At 41.7% G+C, this 23,816-nt stretch overlaps 1 protein-coding gene across 2 annotated transcripts in view; it reads right to left on the bottom strand.

The window, feature by feature from the left end:
* The window catches only part of Aim2 (absent in melanoma 2), a 41,810-nt gene that overhangs the window by 5,267 nt on the left and 12,727 nt on the right, over window positions 1-23,816 (bottom strand). Inside the window, exons 1-3 of one of the 2 annotated variants that reach the window (XM_050142997.1) lie at window positions 14,079-14,189; window positions 5,978-6,307; window positions 1,079-1,230 (exon numbers count right to left, since the gene is read on the bottom strand). In XM_050142997.1, the coding sequence (XP_049998954.1) occupies window positions 1,079-1,230; window positions 5,978-6,242 (417 nt within the window). In that variant the 5' untranslated portion in view covers window positions 6,243-6,307; window positions 14,079-14,189. Of the gene's footprint in view, window positions 1-1,078; window positions 1,231-5,977; window positions 6,308-14,078; window positions 14,190-23,816 lie in introns of those variants that run through there. The other variant, XM_050142996.1, reaches the window with a different exon arrangement.

Below are 23,816 nucleotides of genomic sequence, written 5' to 3'. Positions count from 1 at the left end.
CAGGTGCAGGTATGTGTCTGCTCATGCTTGTGTATGCTTTAGAAACAATGCTATTGTCTTACAAATGATTAACTACCTGTAAGCAAAGAGAGACACTTAGGGAAAAAAGGCCCGGAAGAGTAGATTTTGAACTAGGTTTCTGGGAGACCTTGAAATGTGAGCCCAACACTACATCTGATGATCAGCATCCCACACTCAATCTGGTCCAAAGCAGGAAAATGCCAAGTTCACTGAGGACTATTGCAGAACTTTTTGTTTCCAGGCCTAGGAATTCTCTTTGTATCTACCAGACTATACAATATGTATTTTCATGTCTTTGATTAAAATGCAACATTTAAACCTTAGTATTGTTTTCTTGGCAATTCTGGAAATTTCTGAGCCAAGCATAGAGGAAGTGGGTGGGTGCTCTAGACAGAATGGTGGACACACCCTAAACTCATCCCTCTGGAAAATGATGACAATGCCCTCATGGGGAATAAAACTGCATGTGCTTGATGGGTTTTGTGGTGGCTCCCAGCATGCTTCTCTGTCAGGACTAAGGGTCAAAGACTATCTTCAGTTTTATTCCCTCTGCTAGAAAGAGCCACTTCCCCATTAAAAGAGCCAGCACATAGTGAGTATAGGGATTGTCGTTTCCATTCACATTGTGACAACCCTGAAGGGCATTCGTAGCCCCTAATTCTCTCACTGAACAGACTGAACTCCTGGTTGCAATTCCACTGAACTTGAAATTCTCCCCCATTCCCTCACTTCCTAAACCCCCTCACAAGACAAATGCCAACCACACCCTAAAACATACTCACTAAAAATGGTCCCTGGCAGAGTTTTCTTCCAGTAGAGGCTAAGATAGCAATGTGTTATTATGCCCAGAGCGTGGCAGAAACTAGAAGCTTTCAGGCTACATAAATTGATGAATTTGACTGACTTTTCTTTTTGTAATGCAGACGGATCTTTCTTATCCTAGCCTTGCTTTCCTGCTTTGTATGCTCTAAGCCAAAAAGCAGGCTTCCTGAGCTGGATGAGAGGGAGAGTCATGGGAGGGGGTCCTCACGAGGACCAAGGAGCTGCCCTGGCCTACCTTAGCTTGAGGACTGACTTCTGGAGAAGAGTTTTTCTTGGAGGATTCGCCTCTGCTGGTGGCAGAGGCACCAGAACAGTTTTCAGCTTGACTTCTTTTTTCTACTTGCTGCGTTCCTTTCTTCTTTCTATTTGTCATGGATCGACTCTCAACTGAAAAAGAAGAAAAAAGAGGAGAAGGGGGAGAAAAAAAGGCGGAAAAACGAAGGAGGAGGAGGAGGAGGAATCAAAAAGAGGTACGTTAACCTAAAATGCATGAGCAAGCATGGCTGAGACATTAGAATATCATGACCTCTCAAGAACAAAATTAGAAGGGAGACAGAGCAGGATGATGGACTAGGAGTTTCCCATCTTCAGTCCCCCAAAGAATACAACTCATGACTATCCTCAGACAAGGCACATTAGGGAACATTTCAGAATGCAAATATGGTATCTTCTAGAACCATGGAACCAATAATGTCTTGAGGGTAAGAGAACTGGTTTCATTTTCACAATGTTATGTCCCTTCCAAGATGGCACAACCCCACGCCTACTATGGTGAAGATGGAGAGCAAAGGGTGAGCCTGTGGACTTCTCAGCATTAGAGGATTCTTTATAGAAGGCTCATTTTCATGAGGAACTCTGGGGACACTGGCAAGACTGGAATAACAGGGGCCAATTAGAAATAAACAAAACAGGGCTGTAGAGAAGGCTTAGAGGTAAAGAGCGCTGGCTGCTCTCTTCCAGAGATCCTGAGTTCAATTTCCAGCAACCACATCATGACTCACAACCATCTCTGAGATCTGGTGCCCTCTTTGGGCACACAGGCATATACTGTATACATAAATAAAATAAATTTTTTAAAAAAAGAAAGAAACAAAATGAAGTGGGTCTCACTGTGACCAGTACATGCACACTGCCTTATGGAGTTGCGCAATTAAAGAGAAGATGGCATAGTACTTTAAGAGGCATGTACATGCCAAGTGGTGGTGGTGCAAGCCTTTAATCCCACACTCAGGAGGCAGAGGCAGACAGATCTCTGTGAGTTCAAGGCCCGTCTGGTCTACAAGAGCTAGTTGCAGGACAGCAGGCTCCAAAGCTACACAGAGAAGGCCTGCCTTGAAAAGCAAACAAAAACAAGACAAAACAAAAATGCATGCACACAGATTTGTTGGCTTTGCATCACAGCTACTGCCAACTGTTCACTTAGCCTTAGCACTCTGTGTAAGGTTTCTCCAGACTTGCTAGGTGAGGGTGTGTACATTTGCACACGTGGAGTGTGATGACCCTGCCCAGCCTCAGAGCAAGGCACCAGGCTTCCGGAAGATTACAGGCAATCTCATACACACAAATAACCTAAAAAGGAAATATTTGATCCTGCTGGCCACAGCCTATTATGAAACTCGCCCACTCAGCCCGGGGTTTTACAAAAAAGTCCTTTTGTTAAAGGCAAGTTTGTACCCCAATATTTCTTCAGCATCTGGACTCTCCAACCCTAGTGACCACGGAGAGATGGGACTGGGAAGACTTTTAGTGCAGCCTGAAATTCAGTGTGAGCCCAAACTGGAAGGAAAGCCTGAGACTATACATAGCTGTCTAGCATAGTCTCTGGCCCTGCCATTCCAAGTGGCCCAAGAGCAGCACCCACAGCCTTTCCCAGTCTCAGAACCCAACTCATGGCCATGCACAAATAGAAGCCCGATTAGGGCCTACATCACATAAACTTAATTAAAGATGATTACAGATGCTAGCCAGCAGCTCTACCTGACTGCAACAAGATCTGACCTCACTGGACCATGCAATGTATCCTTATTTGAGCACAGGACACAAGCAGTAGCCTGGTCCAGTCGGAGAGCCTGAGAAGAAATTGCTCCCCACAGCCCATTCCGGCTGACATATGCAAAAGCACAGCTGGGTGAAAGAAAAGGGAGGATGAAGAGGAGGGGGAGGAAATGAAGAAGTAGAAGAGTAGAGACAAAAAAAAAATTGTTACTGCTTTCTCTTCCTCAAATGTGCAGCAAAATACGAAAAGAAGAGACTCAAAGTCTGGACCATCCAGAGCCCCGGTTCATCTGAACCAGCGCAAAAACCATGTAAGCCAGGCAACAGTGTGGTGTTGTATTTAAAGCAATGGAGAAGAAACTAAATGTTTACTAAGTAAGAATATTTTACCTAGAAAACTCCCTCAACAGAGGGAGAAGTGGGCGAACAAGATGCCTCGGGGGTAAGGGCATTTGCCACCAAACCTGATGACCTGAGGTCAGCCCCAGGTCTCTCTTGCTGGAAGGAGAGACCTGAGTCCTGCATGCTAATTTCCTGAGCCTAAAGGAGCTGCTGATAACCATTAAGAATTAAGGGAATATTAGTAAATGGAAAAGCAAATTGTTAAGTGAATGACGTATTCACTTTTCAGCAATGCCCCATAAGGCAGCTGTATGATAGATCCTGGGTACCCAGGTCAAGAATTAGGTTTTATTTTATTCTGAGACGGAAACTTCTTGTCCTGATTTTGATGTGACCGTCTATCAAGGTGGGCAGTGTTCAATTGCTTAAGGGACTCATGAAAAAAGCATGTCTTAAGAAATTTTTAGATGTGGTTTCTCACAGAATCTGAACCATTCGGGATGTTGATGGATTTGCTTTTGCTAGAAATCAAATGATTTAATGAATATAGATAGCAGTAGAATGAGTTCTCTAGTTACATAACAAGGTACTCTGTCACTATATTTCAGACAAAAGAAGGTAGTTGAGTCTTGGTCAGGGATGTTACAGAGACTCTTTCAGGCACGTCTAACCCAGGGTCTGTGGATCACACGAATTCAGGGTATGTCTAACACAGGTTCTTTGGGTCACATGAGCCCAGGACTTTTCTAACTTATGATCCATGGATTACATGAGCCCAGGGCATGTCTAACCTATGATCTGTGGGTCACATGAGCCCAGGACAACTCCAAATGCATCCCAAAACAAAACCATAAACTTAACTTAAAGCATTACTTGATTTTCTTGAAATATTTTAACTGCATTTTTCTGCTAGGGAGCATAAACTCTGTAAATAATGTTGGCAGGTGAGTGATGTCAAAATGGCTAGAAATGCTTACAAGAACTTAGGCTGATCTTCCAGTGACTAGCTCTATAAAATCATTTTTTTTCTTTTTCTGAGAAACAAGCACATGAAAACATTCAGTCTATACTGACAGTATAGAAGAGGATAAAGGAGAGTCATAGGATCTCAAGGGAATAAACCCATCATTCGATCCCACCGCACCAACCACACTGATCTCTTTTAAATGTCGTTCATAGTGTTACTGCAGAGACATTTGGCAGGGCGTCACCTTCCCACTATATACTCATAATTTGATGCACACTTTTCATCTGTCTAACTCATGGTTATATTTAAAGAATTTGGCTAGATTTGCTTGGCTTTATCATACTTATGTGCCCTCATAATTTTTTTTAATCAGTTTTCCTGTTCAAGCCTTTTCTCATAGTCAGAACCCTGTCATTCTTTAATGATATTCTTTAACGAATTCAAATATCTCCATTTTTCGTGATGGACACTTACCAGAGTAAACACTAGGTGGGAACTGCTAGGAAAGAACCCAGAAATCGACATTGCCCTGACGGCCAGAGGCATCACTGACAAACCTGCGCTGCACTTCAAGCGGGCTTGCAGATGGCTTCACATAGAGCTTTGAAGGAGTATAGGATCTAAAATGACTTCTAGGTCATCAAGTGGAGCTGTCAGTCACTCCTGGTTTTCAACCAGTTCTCCCAGCAGGTCATTTAGAGCTAATCAAACTGAGAGAATCCCACCAACACTAGACACAGTAAAATGGGGGGGGGAATGAAGGGGTTTTATGTCATCCTAGCTAGAAAACAAAAATCAGGAACATGAATTGATGGAGGGGGTGGTAAAAGATATTATCAAACGTATTCAGTTGACTTGGAATAGATAAGGAAGTATCAGCTTGGAGTAAGTATGTGTTCTTACTGTCACCCTGTGGTCAAATGGAAGAACTACATATTCCTTCTAATTTCAGGGCACCCTTTGAAAATAGTGTTTGGCATCATCAAGCCTTGCTCTAAGTTCCTCAAAATTACTTAACAACTTGTATCTGTATGAAACTTTAACCTTCCTTCATAAGTTAAACTGTATATAAATATCTCTTGAGAAGTCATGTCACCCACGTGATGAGACACCCTTCTTCTCAGCAAGCTGTTAAAAATTTGCAACTTATGTATTACTTAGTGTCCCCAAAGGACTGCTTCTGGAATCTCTCACTTTAGGGAGCCTCTTGATGAGGCATTCCTTTGTCAGCTCTATTAGCTATTTAAATACAAAGGATTCACCAGTTATTCTTAGGGAGCAATTGGGACGAAATGCATATAATTGAAGGAGACTTGGTGGCGGTTTATCGAATACAAACACGTCCTTTGTATCCTGGAAATTCATAGTGGCATCTATTCTGGAGATGTGTAAAGGTAGAAACTCCATGGACTCGAAGCACATGGGCTTCCTAAAGAAAGACTGACTGGGACTTTGAAGGCTGGCTCATTACGGAAGTGAATAGTCTACGGCCAAGTGAGGCGATTCTCTGGCTTGTCTGCTCGAGGCTGCGCTGTGCTGATATTATTGTCAGGCCCTCAGAGAAGTATGAAAGCCTTAAGTATCATGGAACGGGACCTTGAACGCTAACACTGCCATCTCGTGTGCACAGTTTCTGCAAGTAGATTGGAGACAAGGGGTGGCAGCTCTAAGTGCTGGCAACAAAAATGCCTGAGGAATTTGCAACACAATTTTCAGTGCCTCTCAGGCAAGGAGGCGAAGGGACCGATGGTTGGTGATTGAGCAAATTAATGCAACACTCCGGGGGCTTTATCGCTCTTGTGTCATTAAAGGAGGGGCATTTCCACACACCTTTTTTCTTTTGCTCCTGAAGACAATTTGCGGCGTGCATGTAATTCAACTTCCGGAAAAGGTAAATGGTCTTCGTCACTGCCAACGCTGGGCCTGAGCTCTGAATCAGCAGGTCCGCTAACTCAGTCCTGTTTTTAGTCTCATTCAGTTGGCTCCTAGAGATCCTAAACTCATGCAAGACAAAGTACTTGAACCGTTCCAGCTCCTTCTCGGTGATTTCCTCCAGGCCGGTCAACAAGAGGATCTCCCTGTATTCATGCTCCATCTCACAGGCGCAAGATCAGCCTGAAACAAAACCTCAGCCACAGGATCGCCGCTCGCCAAGCAAATCTACATTCAAGATAAACGAGGTGAGTGAGTGGTCAAGAGAAAATATCCAAGATGGTCCCCGTGCCGCAAGAGAGAACTGGGTGAAATATGAAAAGCAAATCCCTAGGCAAGGTCACTCGTGTTGGGAAAGGACAGGACACCTTCACAGGGCACATGCTGCCACGGGAATTCTTGAAGTCCTGTTCTGTGTTCCTGTCCCCTCTCGGGCACATTTGTTGAGGCGTGTGACATGTGACAACAGGGTACATACTTCGGGCATACAATTTGAAACTTTGACATGCATGTACATGAAATACAATCTACCAGATAGTTCACTAGTGGACCACATTTTGATGTTCTGTCTTTTCATATTTCAAGATCAAATTTTTTTCTCCTGTGTTCTTCTCTAGAGATTTTAAATGTCACCTATTAACTTCTGTAGCTATGACCTACTTTGGATTTTTTTTGTATGTGGTATGAGATGTTGCAAAGACCCTATTGTTCCCATGGCACGAATTTTCCCATAATTGCATCAGAAAGGCCATGTCTTCTCCATTTACTGTTATCAAAAATCACCTTCTCAAATATGAGTTGGTCTAGTTAAGGACTCTTTCCCCTGTACAGTAGTTTGTCTCTCTGTTAATTTAGGATGCATGTGATACTTTGAATGGGAACAGTCAATAAAATGAAGGTGTCAACCTTGTCAATTCATATTCAAACTACATGTAAAACCTCAAAGAGAACTTCTAAGGATGAATCTAAGATCTGCATGAAAAGGCAAGGACAATAACATTCAAAATAATTAAAATAGTCACCAAGAAACACTATGCTTACTACCTATAAATTCTTCCATAAAGAAGTAATAATTAAGAAAATCAGATCATAAGTAGAGATAAGTCATCATAAAATCAGAATCACTTCTAAAACAAAGAGACATGGTGTGTAAATAACGTGGGCTCTTGTGCGATATTTGCACACTGCGTGAAGATGTGTTGCTCTGATTGGTGAACTAAAAATCTGAATGGTCAATAGCTAGGCAGTAGAGGCTAGTCAGGGTTTCAGGAAGAGCTAGGAAGAGGAGCAGGAATCTAGGCATGTGGAATCCCTCAACAGACTTGGAGCAAGTCGGACATGCTGTCCTGAGAAAAGGTAAAAGCTACATGGCAGAATTAGATTAATAAATGCAGGTTAATTTAAGTTATCAGAGCTAGTTGGGGACAAACCTAAGCTAAGGGCCAAGCTTTCATAATTAATAATAGTCTCTGTGTTGTTAGTTCGGGGCTGGAGAGCCAAAGATAGTCTGACAAGAAAACTTGATACAGTGTATAGTTACAAAGAGACATGACGTGGGACCAATGTATATAAATCTTCTTTTAAAAAATGACCAGCAATGAGAAGGTTTCAGAAAAAATATGTGGGGAGTGATACCATTTACCCTTCAACTCATATCACAGACAAAGGACAAACTCACTTGGATTAAATACCTAAGTAGGAATAGTAATACAGATGAGAAAAACTGTTTTTCTTGACTTTACGTTGAGGAAAGAGAAAGTTGACTAAACAATATACACAAAGGACAAATAAGAGAGACAAGGCTGTATTAAATTTCATTGAATTCACATTCTAAATTGCTTTTTTAAATTCTTGTCTCATATATTATATCCTGACTGCAGTTTCCCTCCCTCCTCTCCCCCAAGTCTCTCCCAGCTAAACTTCCTCATGAAAAATACAAACAAAGAAAGCATTTTTTAAAAAGCCCCAAACTGGGAAGATACTGCCTTGAGTGTCCATAATTAATAAACACTTTGTTGTCAGAAAATGTGAAAAAACATATATCTGCAAGAAAATTATCTACAGCCCTGGTGAAAAGCGGTCAAAACATATAAACAATGTGCTCTAATAGCTGGTGAAGACGTATAGGAATATGCTTGACAATACTAATTAGCTACATGGGAGTAAACCAGGAAGAAGAAATATGACCAAGAGAGAGTGTCATGAGAGGAAAACAACTGGCCAAAGAGTTTGAGGATCCCCACCAGTGCAGCAATGTCCCTGGGCTCTAAAGAGTGCAGCTAATGTGGCCTTCCTATCATTGTTCCTGGTAAAGACTGGGCAGGTACAGAAGGGATGGAATAGCTCTGCTTACATGGGTTGTGTTCATACATAATGCCTGAAACTACTATCAGTCTCCTTTGCAACACAAAAGATACACCCAAAATAGCCACAGCGATAACTGTGCACCAGTGTGCCCAGTTCTACTGATAATATCCAAAAAGGAAATCTCCATTGCCTTAGTATATGGAGCATGCTAATCACGCTTCCTGCATGAAACCTTCATCTTCCTAGACCCCTCTTCCATAAAAATATAATCGCATTTAATCACATTTTATATGAAAAATTAAGACACCAATTTCTCTGAAGGTTGGTTCTCTCATTTGCATACAATTTGCATTTTATTGCATAAGATGTCCACTCAAAAGGTTTTAAAGTATTTGTTTGGGGCCAAGATGAAACTCAGTAGTAGAGCCCATGACTACGAGGCAGGAGGCTCTGGGTTCAGCCGCAAGCACCACAAGCAAACAACCAGTGAGGTGGTATTAGAAGGTGGATGATATGCAAAGGAAATGCGTTCAACTCTGGCTAGCAGCCTTGTGGCCAGCAGCAGTCCCAGCTGCAATCTGACAGTGCTGTGCCATGCACAATCTGTACTCAAAGCGCTTGCACAGGGAGCCTAGAAGACGGGAAGAGAAGCAAACATAAGGGCAGGGCTGACTTATCTCTAAATTGGGGGGATTCTTGCCACCTCACAGAAGTGGCCGGTATGGCCTACCTGGAAACTATCAGCTGCTCGGCAACTGTAGGTTAAATTTGGTACTCAAGGTGGGATGACGTGCCTGAGGATACACAAGGATGCATAGATGGGCTGGCCTCCAATCTTCTAAACCCAAGCCCTCTGCTCTTTCTTTTGCTAACTGCCTTCATATTATTTGGACAATGTCAATAACACCTTTAATGCATAGACCTGAGTGCACTCAGAATGGGTGAATCCACCAGGAAAGGGGGCAGAGAGAGAGAAACAAGTCAAAGCTAACTCTTTGGTCACTGCCAGTCACAGCTCTAGCGGCCCTTTCAGGAAGTGGCTTTTGAGGGAGGCAGGAAACGATAACACACTTGTGTTCCGGAAGCTAAGAAAAGATCCTTCTTAAAGAAAACAACGGACTAACCGTGCCTCTTTTGATTGTTTGTTTTGTTGTAATGCTAGGCAAGGTGAGGACTGCAGATCTGCCCTGGAATTAGTCACGTGAGGTTAGTGGTGACAGGTAGAAGGGCAGGGATGGGAGGATGGAAGGCAAGCCCAACTCTTGCTGTAAAAGAGCCAAGGAAATGTGATAGAAGACTAGGGCAGGGCTGGAAATGGAGAAAGTAATTTCGCAAGCTTATTTGTTCGCTTGCTTTTCTGCTATGGGAGAAATTAGGCTGGTTTCATGCTGATGAGAAGGATCTAGAAGGGGCTGGCGAACTGTGGTATTAGAAGAACAAAGGGGAAACGGCTCATGTGAGTGAGCCTTAGGATGAATCCTAAGGTGCAGCACACCTTCTGAAACAAAGGAAGCCCACTCTCCGTTTCTTGAGCCTGACATCAGCTCTGCAGGACAGACGCCCACCTTCCTCCTGCCAAGAGTTCGGAACTGTTCAGGGATTTCCAACTGTGTTCATTTGCCGCCTACAGCTGACAGCCATATAGCTAGACAGACACAGACTCAACTCCTGGCTCTGCCATTTTACTAGCTGTGTGACATCTGGTAAATTACAGCTTACTAACGTGTCTACATCCTCCAGTGTAAAATAGGGAAAGGCGATCAGAACTTTTACATGACTGCTGTTACAATGTCATGCAGCTGAATCAAGAACTTGTAACAGTTACCACATATCAGTAATAGCTCAAAGCCAGCTATGAATATAAAAAGTGAAAGAGAAGAGTCAGAGGAGTGATGTAAGGAATAGCATTTTAACCTGGGATGAGAGGCAATGGCTTGTGTTGGAAACTGGAAGAAGAAGATGGATGGGTGTTTTTCTAAAACCGTCCTTTGAAAGGACAGAGGAGGAAGAAAGTTTGAGAGCTTGCCAGCTGGATGACATCACTGGCTGATTGTCTGGGCTAACTCAGAGGGCTCGGGCAGGCGTTGCAAGGTTTGCACTGTGGGAAGAAAGGCATTTATTACTTAAAGACTCCCAGTGCTCTGTGAGGATTTAAGTCACTAAGCTACTGGGCGACTGCCCCCGAAGCTACCTTGGGGATCCTGGGAGAGAAACTGCAGAAAAAGTCAGTCTCCTAAAAGGGCTGGCAGGAAATCTTTAAGAAAGATTGGCACTCAAGAGAAATGAGTCCAACCGAAAGACTCCAGGGGATGGAGCTGAAGTCACAGTAAAGGAAATGTCTGCTTTTGAAGCTGATGTCATCTGCTCAGGTCCAAATCCTCAGAGGAAGAGCATCGTGGCAGGTCCTCTCAGTCTTCCTTTCCTGTGGATAATCCAGAAAATCACCCTGATCCAAAACGCCGCTTCACTTCTGATCTCTGGGTGCCCAACAAGCATGTGCTGGCTTCCATCTGGCACAGGAAGCAACATTTCAATATTCTGGTAAGCACCACCCTTTGCCCCAAGGCACCACAAAGACTTTCCCGTTCCCAGGTCCGTGGCTGATGGGATCCAGCTAAATCAGCGGAGATAATCTTCCTTTCATAGCCCAGAAAATAATTCTTGTAGACACGTCCTATTGCTTCACCCTAAAGTTACAGTGGCCCAAAGACAGAAATGACCAAGAGATTTAAAAAAATGATAGCAAAGGACTATCTGATCTTGTGCAGCAAACAAACTTAAGTTACCACTTGATGTCTGATCAGAAACAGACATTCTCACAGTGCACAGAGGGTAAAGGCAAAAATGAAAACACCAAGTCACTCTGGTGTGCACAAAAAGTTTGACACCAACATCTATGCTATATGAGAACACATAGCCCCAAATCAAAACCCAACTAAAACGAAACCAAAAATCAAAATAAAAAAATTTGCTGATCTCAGAGGGCAAGCAAAAATGCATATAAAATCCCCCATCATTACTCAGACTCCTGCCCCAAGTTTGAAGCTGCTGATGTACCTCATTTCTAATTCAGTGAATCAACAATGATGATGTTAATGCTCACAGTGATGGATCAGATGTGAGAGTATAGAAGTAAATGGGAAAGTTCTAGGTGTTGAGTAGCTACTAGAAATCATGGAAGTGGAGATACACTTTAACGTATACAGTAACAAATTATGAGGACAGTTCTAATAGAAACATGGGAACAGAAGAACACCTACCCATGCCCTGCGATTACATAATCAGCCAGGCAATGTAGGACCCCTTTAATCTATCCCTACAACAATCACCCCACACAGCCACAGTTGTACCCTCAAACAGGATCTTATCAACAAGCTATCACTGTACAGCAATTCTGTGCCCTTCCCTACATTACTTTACCCCACAGGTAGCACCAACCATCATCTGAAACATTATCCATTTTCCTTCTGTGTTCTTCTGTTTGTTTTGTCCGAATCTGGTGATCTGGCTTTTGTATATTATATTATATTATATTATATTATCCCTTAGAAGCCTTTTTGTTTTCTAATGAACAACATAAAGGGAGTATATCTTTATGGGAGAGGAGGTGGGAAGAAACTGGAAGGAATAGAAGGAGGGGAAATGGTAGTCAAGATATATTAAGTGAGAAAAAAATCTATTTTTACTAAAAGGGGGAGAAAGGAGCACCTTTTAATCAATCGTTGTTTTACTTCTTCTTTGTTAAAGATCATTCAGTTAACCATGTTTATTTGGCTCTACTTTTAGACTTTGTACTCTGACCTATTGACTTTATATACATATGTATATATATGTATTTATATACATTTATATATGTATTTATATATATAATCAATATATGTGGGGGAACTGTATGTTTTTATGTGTACCTCATGTGTGCAGGAAACGGTGGAGTCTAGAAGAGGGAATATGATATCCTGGAACTGGAGTTAGAAATGGATATGAGCTGTCCTGTGTGGGTGCTGGGAACCTCACCTGGGACTCTGGAGACTCTTAGCTCTCTCCAGGACTTCCATTTGCATATTATGTCCTCGCTGCCACACCGTCTTGGATTCCACAGTCTAGCTGTCAGTCTCAAAGCTAGGCAGCATCTATCTTCCAAGCGGTTTATCCTTCACGACTCCATGAACTTTTCTAGGTTTTCAACTTTTCCAAATAAATTTAAAATCAATTTTTGAGTATCCCTGAAGTCACTCATTGGAATTTTTATTGCATCTAATTTATAGATCAAGTTGGGGAGTAACTTATAAATAATATTAAAACTTCCTCTCCATGAACATGAGATATGTCTCCACTTCGTACTTCGACCTATTTTCTCCATTTTCTGGTTTTCTTTATATGTATGATATTGAACATATTTAGTTAGATTTATCCCTAGGCACACCACTTCTCAGGAGATAAAATTCAGTTTTCACTTTCAACTTCGACTTGCTTATCACTCATATACAAAAAAGGAAATGCCTTTTGTTGTTTGGTTTGGTCTTGGCTATGGCTTTTTAAAAAAAATCTCTCTTGGCTCAGAAGTCAAGAGCACTGGTTGCTCTTCCAGAGGACCTGGGTTCGATTCCCAGCGTCCACATGAGAGCTCACAACTGTCTGTAACTCCAGTTTCAGGGGATCTGACACCCTCATGCCAATGTGCATAAAATAAAATTAAATAAATTATTTAAAAATCTCATCACGGCTTTCAAATTTTTGGACACAAATTTACTCACTAGGCTTTTAATACCCATGGGATCTGTGGCGATGCCATGCCTGTCATTGTTCACATTAGTTACCTATCTTTTATCTGCTCACTGGGAGTTTTGCTTGTTTGTTCACTTAGTAAATATAAAATACCAAGTGTCCATGGATTTAACCAGAAATTGTAAAGCGACTGCACTTGTATATTGGAATCATCTGTGCTTGTAAGATGTGGGAAACTCTCAAAATAGGAAAGAGAGAGAAAAGAGAGAGAGAGAGAGAGAGAGAGAGAGAGAGAGAGAGAGAGAGAGAGAGAGAGACTTGAGAAAGCTTCATTTTCAGGAAATTGAAGATAGAAGATAACAGCATAGTCAAACCGGGAGAGGAAGCCTGTATTGTCATTAAGAAAGGCTGGACATGGCCAGGCACAGTGGCACACGCTTACCTACCTAACACTCCAGCACTTGAGAAGCAGAGATGAGACAATTGTCTCAACTTGGTCTGCATGTCAAGTTCTATTCCAGTCAGGACTTCAATGAGAGATCCTATCTCGAAACAGAAAAACCAAAACCAAAAAGGCTAAAATAGCTGCTGCTAGTGAGTGGAATTTGAAGTAGGAATACATTAGGCAGAGTTTTATTTCCCAGTGTGAGGGGACTAAACTGAGTACATTATGCATGCTAGGATAGCACTCTGCCACTGAGCAATATCCCTGTCCCCAAAGGAGCTACTCTTGCCATGCTTACAGTATTATTTGATAAAAACAATGATTAAATCTAAAACATAAGGGGCTCTGCTAATTTTCATTAATGTAATTTACTATTATATCACCTCAAAATTCATAAACAATAACATTAATACCAATTATGATCCACAATAAAATAAATAATGCTTTAGAAACAGAATTAATTACATCCAGATAAATGACTTTATAAAGGATTAATTAGGGGGGAAAGGCACTTGGACTCACCTGGTTCAGAGTCAATTTTAAAAAAGATTTTGAGACACAGTTTCCACTCTGCGTCCCACATTTCCCTTGAACTGGTGGATTGGTGGTTCTCCTGGCTCACACCTTCAGGTGCTGGAATTAAAGGCATGCACTATATGTATGATGGTGCCTGGTTCAGGGCCAGATTCTCAGTAAGTAGGAGTTCTATAAAGAGGAAGCCTACTCGAGTGGAACGGAAGTTATCTCATAATATTTTATATGTTATATATAATTGCTTCAGACACAGAGGTGAACTCTTAATCGCCCACTGGGAACTAAGATAAGCTAGTGGAACTGGAATGAAATGAAGAGATGGAGTTACTTGACCAGGAATACTCGGCTAGCTTGTGCTTTAGTCTATTGTCTTCTGCTAAATTTTCCTTTTCCCTCCCCTTGTTATGCCTTGCTTTTTTAAAACATGTGGGAATAACTCCAGACTCAATATACAAAATAACTTTTAGGAATGCAGACAGCTGAGTCAAACCATGGAAGGGTAGGTCCTAAAATCCCCAACTCTATCTGTGCCTATGTCTTGCTCATCACATCCTTCCCTGAACCTGTTACGCAGCTCAAAGTACAGCTAAATTTCCTTCCACACAAGAATCAATAACCTCAAAGTGTTCAAGATTCTTACTGCAAACAACAAAATTGACTCCAGGTAGTTTAATAAAATCTGTTTTCTTAAAGATAATAACCACTCAGAGATTACTAAAGGCTGAAGGAACAAAGTCTGGTGTAAACTCACAGGAGAGGGGCCCCCGCCTCTTTCCTACCCATACCTCAAACCACACAGTAAACCTGTTTTGAAGGAGGACACACACTGCTGCTGACACCTGCAGAATGTCAAGATCTGGCTCCCATGGCAACCACTACAACTTCAGTGCTGATGCTGCCTCAGTGCCAGCAATCCTACTGCAATTTCAGTTGGTGCCTAAGATCTAGACACCCCTAAAGCAGCCATGTAGATCGGAGATGCGGGCTGAGTTCCGCCACCAGGCTCCCGCATGGCTAGCTTAGCTCCGGAAATAATAACACAAAAATTGTATTCTTTTAAACACTGCCTGGCCCATTATCTGTAGCCTCTTATTGGCTAACTCTCACATCTTGATTAACCCATTTCTAATAATGTGTTAGCACCATGAGGTGGAGGCTTACCAGGGAGATTCTTAATGTGCATCTGTGTCGGAGAGGAGAGCCATGGCAACTGCCTGACTCAGCTTCTTTCTCCCAGCATCCTGTTCAGTCTACTCCACCTACCTAATTTTCTGTCCTATCAAAGGGCCAAGACAGTTTTTTTTTATTAATTAGCCAATGAAACAACAGATAGACAGATGACCCTCCTCCATCACAGCCATATTGGCAAGGTGGATGCCCTGCATGGTCCCAGTTCTTATGCCAAAGATATCAACCTCAAACTTCACCTGGAAAGCACCCGTTAAGGCAAGCCCTGGTCTGCTGTAGCCATCTGCACTGCAAAGCAAGCTGAAAATCGGGCTTACTTCTAGGTTGCAGGGTAGGACTAATACATGTGAAGTGTTTGTAAGATTCTGGAAAGCCCCAAATGTAACATGTGCCCAGTTTTTTTTTTAAAAAAAAAAAACTGTTCAAAAGAGGTAGAGATTTGAAAGCTAAAACCCAAGATGCTGGGTCCGGAAAGCATAAGAACAATGGCATCATTACAAACACAGGAAGAGGAGGAAGAGGATGTAGCTCATACCAGGTGATAAGAATGTGGACTGTGTACAAGAAGTGTTGAATTCGAGGTACTCATGAGATATGCAAATAGAGAGGTTTAGTTGAATATATGAGCCTGGAGCTTAGATGAAAGGCCAGAACTCTGGGTAATGCAGACGCCATCAGAATACTGATGGCAACTGATACTATGAAGACGATGTGGCTGTGAGGAGAGGAGTGGGATGGAAGCATCCCATAGAGGCTCGCAGAGCTCAGGCAGCACAACACTGGGCAGAAGGAGAGTGAGAAAGGGAGACTGACAAAGAAAGGTCAGGGCACCAGAGATAGAAGCAGACACTGTGGGTCCCGGAAGGCAGGGCGCAGGGGTTTGGAGATCAATAGTGTAGTATACATTTGAAACTTGCTAAGAGGATAGGTCTCAAATGTTCTCACCATACTCACAGTAAAAGGATACCTATACCTATGTGAGGCTGGGGACACACACATACACACACACACACACACACACACACACACACATACATGTATGTAGATTATCTTGGTTCTATGAAAATCATTTCACAAGGTATATACACGTGAAGACATGGCATTGTGTCCTGTAAACACAAACCAGTTTTCTGTGTCAACTATAGTTCATTAAAGCCAGAGAGAGGACACTTTTAGATCTCCTAAATTCTATTCACATCTAGGAAACAAGCAGATAGCCGTTTCCTACTTTTCTGACTTCTGGTCAGGCTTTCTATGCTTATGCTGGGCCATACTGACCTGAAACAGAAAACAAAGCAACAGACAACAGACAACAAAGCAAATGGCCTATGGGAAAGCACTAAGCTTCTGCAGCTGCAGGATCAGATACCTTTGCTACCCTCTGGAGAGTTCTCCTGACCTACTACCTGTTTCTCACGCGTGTTGTCCCTGCTCTCATGCTGGCACACTCACCTAGCAGTGTGTGGTCATGCCTTTCCCCACATCCTTCACTACCCTACTCTGAGTTCCTGCTGCCTGGGAAAGATCCTGCCATTCTCTCCTTCCCCTTTCATTTGATCAATTTCTTCTCCCAACCAGGTCTGTCTTTGCAGTTCACTTCTTCCAAAATGACTCTCAATCCCCCAAGTTCAAATCCAGAATTCAAGATCTTTTACAGTCACAAAGAACAGAGAGGTTCATGATAATGGGCTACCATACCAAATGAGACTAACATCAGCTGTGTGACCTTGAGTTAAGTACCTTGACCTTCTGAAGTACCTAGTCCATGAGAGAACCTGAGTGCACCTACAGGGGCGTTATAAAAATTGGAAGAGTTCAGACACTTAAAATACTAAGAAATGTTAACTGGAAAATACAAAGCATTCAGTTGGCACTGGGCTTTATTACTAGTATTATGACATTCTTTTGTATTATTCCTGCTCTTTTCATCTAAATGCAAACTATTGGAGCAGATACCATATCTAAATATTGTTTATAAATCAAAGTAAGCATTGGGCCAGTCGTGGCAGTTCATTTAAGAGGAGGAAGTAGGAAGATCATTTTGAAGCCCTCTTTGACTACATAGTGAGTTCAAGACCACCCTGGGCTACATCATCAGTATGCGTTTCAAAATAACAATGATCAAAGAGAATGAAATATATGGAGATCTCAGGCCACAACTGTAAAGTGCATAGTTTTTATGAATATTCATAAAACCATTCCAAACCAAGCTTACCAAGAACCTACACACTAAAATTCAAGATGCATAATGACTCTGCTGAAGTCCTCAACCCAAATTTGAGTCTTTGCTATATCTTTCTTTTTTGACCGTCTCTATCCACTCAGTGTGACTCATACTAACGGCACTAGTAGCAAGAATGAGTCAGAGGTGAGCATAGGGATACGGCAGGCAGTAGTCAGTTGATTCTGCAAGTGACGTATGAAAGAACCGGGTACCTGGGGATAAGAACAGGTTTTCTTTACTAATTTACAACAAAACATTTATAATAATCATTTGCTAATGAGATTTTAATGATAATACTCTATCATGCCATTTCTGTATATAAAAGACAAGTTTTTCTGTTTTATTTTCCTTCATAGTTAGAAACTTTCTTCTTACACTTGCCTTTTCCTTGTCTCTCACCATGTCCCGTGAGATGGACATTACAAAACTACGGGAAGAGTGAATGTAGCTGGTGATAAGGCAGAGAAGTGACTTTCACCAAGGCTCTGGATGGGCAGACGGGCAGGAAAGGAAGAGGCAAAGACAGACACAGAGTCATTTGGACATTTGGATATACTCAGGCTAACCGAAGGTCCAGATGACTGAATTGGCCCTGACAAACACAGCAATGTGAGGTGTGTGTGTGTGTGTGTGTGTGTGTGTGTGTGTGTGTGTGTGCATGTAACACCAAATCTCTGTCTCTGGCATCTGATTCCTGCATCTTTCTGAGAACTGCCCAAGATGGGTTTTTTTTTCTTTTTTTTTTTTTTTGTTAATTTTTTTTTAGTTGAAAAAAAATTTCTGCCTTCTCCCTGTTTCCCATTTCCCTCCCCCTCCTCCCACACCCCCCCCCCCCCCCCCCCCCCCCCCACTCCATTCCCCCTCCCTCTCGAGACTGAAGAGCAGTCCAGATTCCCTGCCCTGCGGGAAGTCCAAGGTCTTCCCACTTCTATCCAGGTCCAAGAAGGTGAGCATCCAAACAGGCAAGGCTCCCACAAAGCCAGTTCATGCATTAGGATCGAAACCTAGCACCATTGTCCTTGGTTTCTCATCAGCCTTCATTGTCCACCATGTTCAGATGTTTTATAAGTCAAGTGATATACTTGGCCATCACAAATATGAAGGTGTGTGACGTACTAGGATTCCCATGAGCCAAACAGGCCTATCGTCTGCTGATTTGTAATGTCAAGGGCTTCAGCCTGACTCTCTAATCAAATTCTAAATAATGTACTTCTGCAGATTGGTATCCAGCCTCAACCAGTGTCAATGAAGCTGTGATGTCCGAATGCCGGCTGCCTCTTTTCTCTTTGTTGATGGCTAAAACACATACATGCATAATATCCATTTCTCACATTTTTGTCAGTCTATCACCTAATTATCTTCCCTGATTTGTCTTTTATTCAAGGATAATTCAAAATTCTCCCTTTAAAAGCCTGATTACCTGATTAGGAGCTGTCAGACACCAGACACATGACATGATTTCCATAGTCTTAGCCGTTTTTTTTTTTTTTCCCTGTCTTAGGAGACCATGGTCCCTGAGCCTCTAATTTTGGTGATGGTTACACTCTTTGTTTCAAGTTATTACTGATACTCCTAACAACCCTGATAAGTAATGCCATACCCATTTTGGAGATGAGTAAATAGAGGCTGGAGTTTGTCATGGGCATGCATGGCTTAAGGTCATATGAGTAATTAATTGTAGAAAAAAAAATCCTGAACTTGAGCAAGGAGAAACCACAGCACAAACTCTCATACCTTACCACAGTGCCCCACGCAGCTTCCTGGTTGCAAAGTGAGCGGGTTCAGCTCTAACCACGGATGAAAACAGAAGCACAGAGGTGGAAAATAGATGTTTACTAAGGTCTTTCCTCAGCTAGCTCACCCCCACAACCTCCCAGGCTTCCCTGCTCCGTCTCTCTTTGGCATTTCCTAACGTCTTCATTCTTTCCCCTGGTTTCATTATTTTCTTCTCTTGATAACAGAAAACAAAGATCTCTGCTCAGCTCTTTAAGTTACATACCAAGCCACACAAAAATGGCCACTCCAGGATATGCCCCCTGGATCCATGAAGCACATGATCACAGGAGCAGGGAACAATTTGTTGCCGTGAAATTACTCTTCTAGGGATTCCACAAACTAGTCTCCGTTTACCCCGCCTTACTTATTCTAACCTTCTGTGGTTCAGTAGCTGTCTACTTTACAGTAACTGCACTGGATATTGTCACCACGCACACCCTCCAATCCCATAACACAGTGCTCATCCTCCCAGCTAAGCCTACAGGCTGCTGAAGGCTGAGTTAAGTACCAGAATCTACTTCTGTAAAGGGAGTCACCTTGCCCAAGGTCACATCACTGCCCATAGTCAGCTGGAAGGTAAGCTTATGGAAAGGTTGCCCCAGCTAGGAACAACTGGAAGACATCCAAGTCTAGATAACTGGAGAGAGCTTCTACAGCTGCCATTATGAATATATGTGAGTTCAGCTCCCTCTGTCCAATGCAGTTTCCCTCTCTCGTTTACAAATGCTCCTGTGACTCCCACAGGCAAATCTCAGCATCTGTGTCTTGGAAACTCAATTTAATACAGTACTCTACACTCCTAACTTCAGTCATATCCACAAACACTGTCACTGTAACTGACAGGTAAGACTACAGTATAGAGACACACTAGAAGGCACATGGATATAATGCCCAGAAGCACATGAGGAGGTAAATAGCACAGAAATTAAAATCTATGAGTTATTCCTCCTTTTGTACACTACTTCAAGTGTTTGCTTCATATTTCATAGCTTTGCCATTATAATATATTCATGCATACTGACACTTAGATATCCTACCCTTTTCTACTTCCTTGTTTTTGGTGTCTATATAGAGATTTAGATGCTTTCTAAGCTTCCCTTCACATTGGCAACATGAGAACTCTTACTCTTTGTGTATGTTCCTCTGTGTGTTAGTACATGCATGTGTGTAGATTGTGTCTATATATCATAGTGTGTATGTGCATATCTGTGAATGTGTGTGTACATATGAATGTGTCTGTGCATGTATGCTGCTTGTATCCATTTTTATGTGTGGGTATGCATGTGAGTGGATGAAGGGGATTGAGTCTGTGTGCACATGTATGTGTATAGTTGCATTAGAGTGGGGTGTGTATGTATACATGTAGACATGTGTTATGTGTGCATATACATATGCATGCAAGTGGGTGTAGGATACACATATATATGTGCATGCATGTGCATTTATGTGGAAGTGTATATATGTTCTAAACTTCTAGTTATATGTATATGCATGTTTGTGTGTGAGTGTATGGGTAAGTGAGTCTAGACATGTCAAGAGTGTCCATATGTGTGTGTGCCTATGAATATAAGTATATGTAAGTGTCCATACTTGCATATCTGTGCATGTTCATATGTCAGCACACAATTTTACATTTTTCCATGGAAATAGAAATATAGGCACAGAATCAAATAAATGGCTATATATCTTGACACAGTGGTAAGTGTGAAGTATGTCAGTACAATCAGAAGATGTAAACTAAGAGGCTAATCATAAAAATGACACACAAAACAGTTCACTCTATTGTAGAGACTGAAAATAACTAGATACTATGTACTAGACAACTTGCCTCATGACTAGAGCTTCAAGATCTTGTGGGGACAGATATAAATGAAGTCCTAAATCGGCATAAGCTAAACTTCTTAAAACATAGCACACAACTACATAGAAGAGAGATTTTCATATCTGGCCAACCCATGTCAGGATAAGGTTCTCATCATTGGAAAGGGCACAGATTGAAAAATAAGCGGGGGGGGGGTGAAGAAATACAGATGGCACCATATAAGCAAGCTGAGACAGGAGTGGATCTCCAAACCAAATCCCAGGAAGAGGGACAGCTGTTGGTCATACACTCAGACAGTGCAGATGCAGAGGGATCAAGGCCCCTGCCTGAGACAGAAAGGAAACAGATAAACAGAGTCTGAAATATTGACCATACTTCCGATTTGTTTTTGAAGTAGTAAAATTCCAAACAGACATTAACACACTCACAATTTCATGACATTTACTAATGGAGCAATATTAGTGATGGCATACATAAGTCTACTAAATCAAGCACTCTACTTCTGCCTCAGTTATATAGTATTAAAAATGTGAGTTTCCTGAAGTTCAGTGGAGTGATCTTTCTCTCACTTGCTCACTCTGTGTGTGTATGTGTTTGTATGTGTGTAACACATACAATTTATATTGCATATGTGTGCAGGTGAATTCCTTCATAACAGACAACCAGGATGTTTGGTGTCTTCCTTAATCTCTCCCAAATCTTGTATTTTGAGACATAACTGTTCATTTATCCTGGAAATTGCTGTTCCGGCAACAATGAGTGGCCAACTCGCCCCAGGGATCTAACTGTGTCTGTGTGGATTATCCTGAGCTTTTTTGTGGGTTCTGGAGTTCTAATCGATGGTCCTCATATTGCACAGTAAGCAGTTTACCTCCGAGGCATTCCTCTAACCCTCACTTATCTTCTAAATCAAACTGCTGATCGTACAAGGAGCTGTAACTTGTTTGAAACATATGTGAAGTCATCTACTAATTTTGAAAATATTCATATTCCAATATAACTTTCCCATTCCTGGTGGAAGCTTCCACCCACACTGATTGCTAGAACCCAGGGGAGGGAGAGAAAGAGAGGTGGGAGGGAGAAGAGGAAGGACAGTGAGGGCACGGAGAGGTAGAACAAGACAGAAAGGGGAGATTATATCTTCAGGAAGGGCTGAATGATACAAGTGAGAATGAACTACAAACAACATGAATGAGACTACCAATACCTGTAAACTGAAGAATATATGCATACATATAAGAATACATATCATATGCAAGAATTATATATCATATTATATATAATATCTCACTTTTAAAAATATATAAAGCAGCATATTGTTTAGTGACACCAACTCCCAGCACTCACTTCAGGGAGGCAGAGTGAATGGAGGGGGAGTCAAGACGGAGGTCTTAGGAGTCCTGATATGGTTCTATTCCTAAACTAGGTGGTGGGTCCAGACCTACTTGCGTCTTAATATCTTAAACAAGTGCTTATCACTATTATGTGTGTTTCTGTGCAGGAATCAACTACTTTTAGAAACAATGAACTCAGTGAGGGAATTCTTTTAAAATTATTGGTGACTTGCCACCTAAATAGTCCCTGACTCTTTTTTTTAAGCTAAAAAAGTTTATATTTTCAAATCAATTTTCCAAAGTTAAGAATTGTTTTTAACTGTCTGCTTTGTACCTATAATTTATTTTCAGGAGATTATTCTGTGTTGCTTATGCTAGAAAAGAGAGAGAGAGAAATATATAAATTCTCACAAAACACGCAATTTTCTTGTGTTTTACCATTTATTTTATTGAGCTCACTTGTTCTTTCCTTTGTTCTTTTACAAAAGCAATTCAAATCATTGCTTTAAAAATGAGAGAGTTTAGACAAACAAAAGTAGGATAAAAAGCACATGTAGTCCTACTGTTAAGAATACGAAACTCTCGTCAAGTGATTTTTACTGATGTCTATGAATTATATAATCGTGGAAAGACTGGCTATTTTGGTAAGAATGTCCTATAGCTTGCCATAATTGATTTAGTTAATCTAACCCCAAGAAAGAAAATTTGGGATATGTCCCGTCTATCTCTTTATTCTCAAGAATTTATATACTGCTCCCAAGGTAGAATATATGTGGACCCTGATGGACAGTGCTCTTCAGGGGTCAACCTCAATCAACAAGGTTGGTTCCCTGAGCCAACCAACCCCACAGAGTTGTGGTGTAGAGGGAATGGTGTCTTACACCTGCCATTGGTGCCTCAGGGCCTCTTTTCATGAATGAGCTCCTGTGATTTCTCCGGTTCCACAGCTGCACATCCTATGAGACACTACTCTAACCTGCACTTTGTTGTAGTCTTTCTTCTTTGCAGCGTACACCAAAAAGTACCTAGATCACCCTGTACCAAGAACATCATGCCCAACACAGAGTCTGAGTGACCTGATATCTTTAAGACCCCATGTTTGCTTTGCAGTAGAAAAACCGACTCTTAAAATAGCTTGATGACTACTAAGCAATCTTTAATGTCAAGGAACATTTGAAATTTTTGTCACCTAATTATAAATAGTCTACTTTGTATATTATTCAAGATTCCCTAAAGAGGTAGGACCATGGAAAAGAAAGCCATACAAACCTCAGTTTAATACTTCAGGCAGCTGGCTATAAATGTTAGCTGTTGTATCCCGGTTATTACACTAATGAGAAAAGGGACCAAACTGAGAAGAAACTGTTTAGTATAGAATTAGG

This window comes from Alexandromys fortis, unplaced genomic scaffold (assembly GCF_014885135.2).
Source record: "Alexandromys fortis isolate MF-2015 unplaced genomic scaffold, M_Fortis_MF-2015_v1.1 scaffold_51, whole genome shotgun sequence".
Lineage (NCBI taxonomy): Eukaryota > Metazoa > Chordata > Mammalia > Rodentia > Cricetidae > Alexandromys > Alexandromys fortis.
The sequence above is the reverse complement of the archived record's forward strand: the minus strand, read 5'-3'. Positions and strand labels throughout refer to the sequence as shown.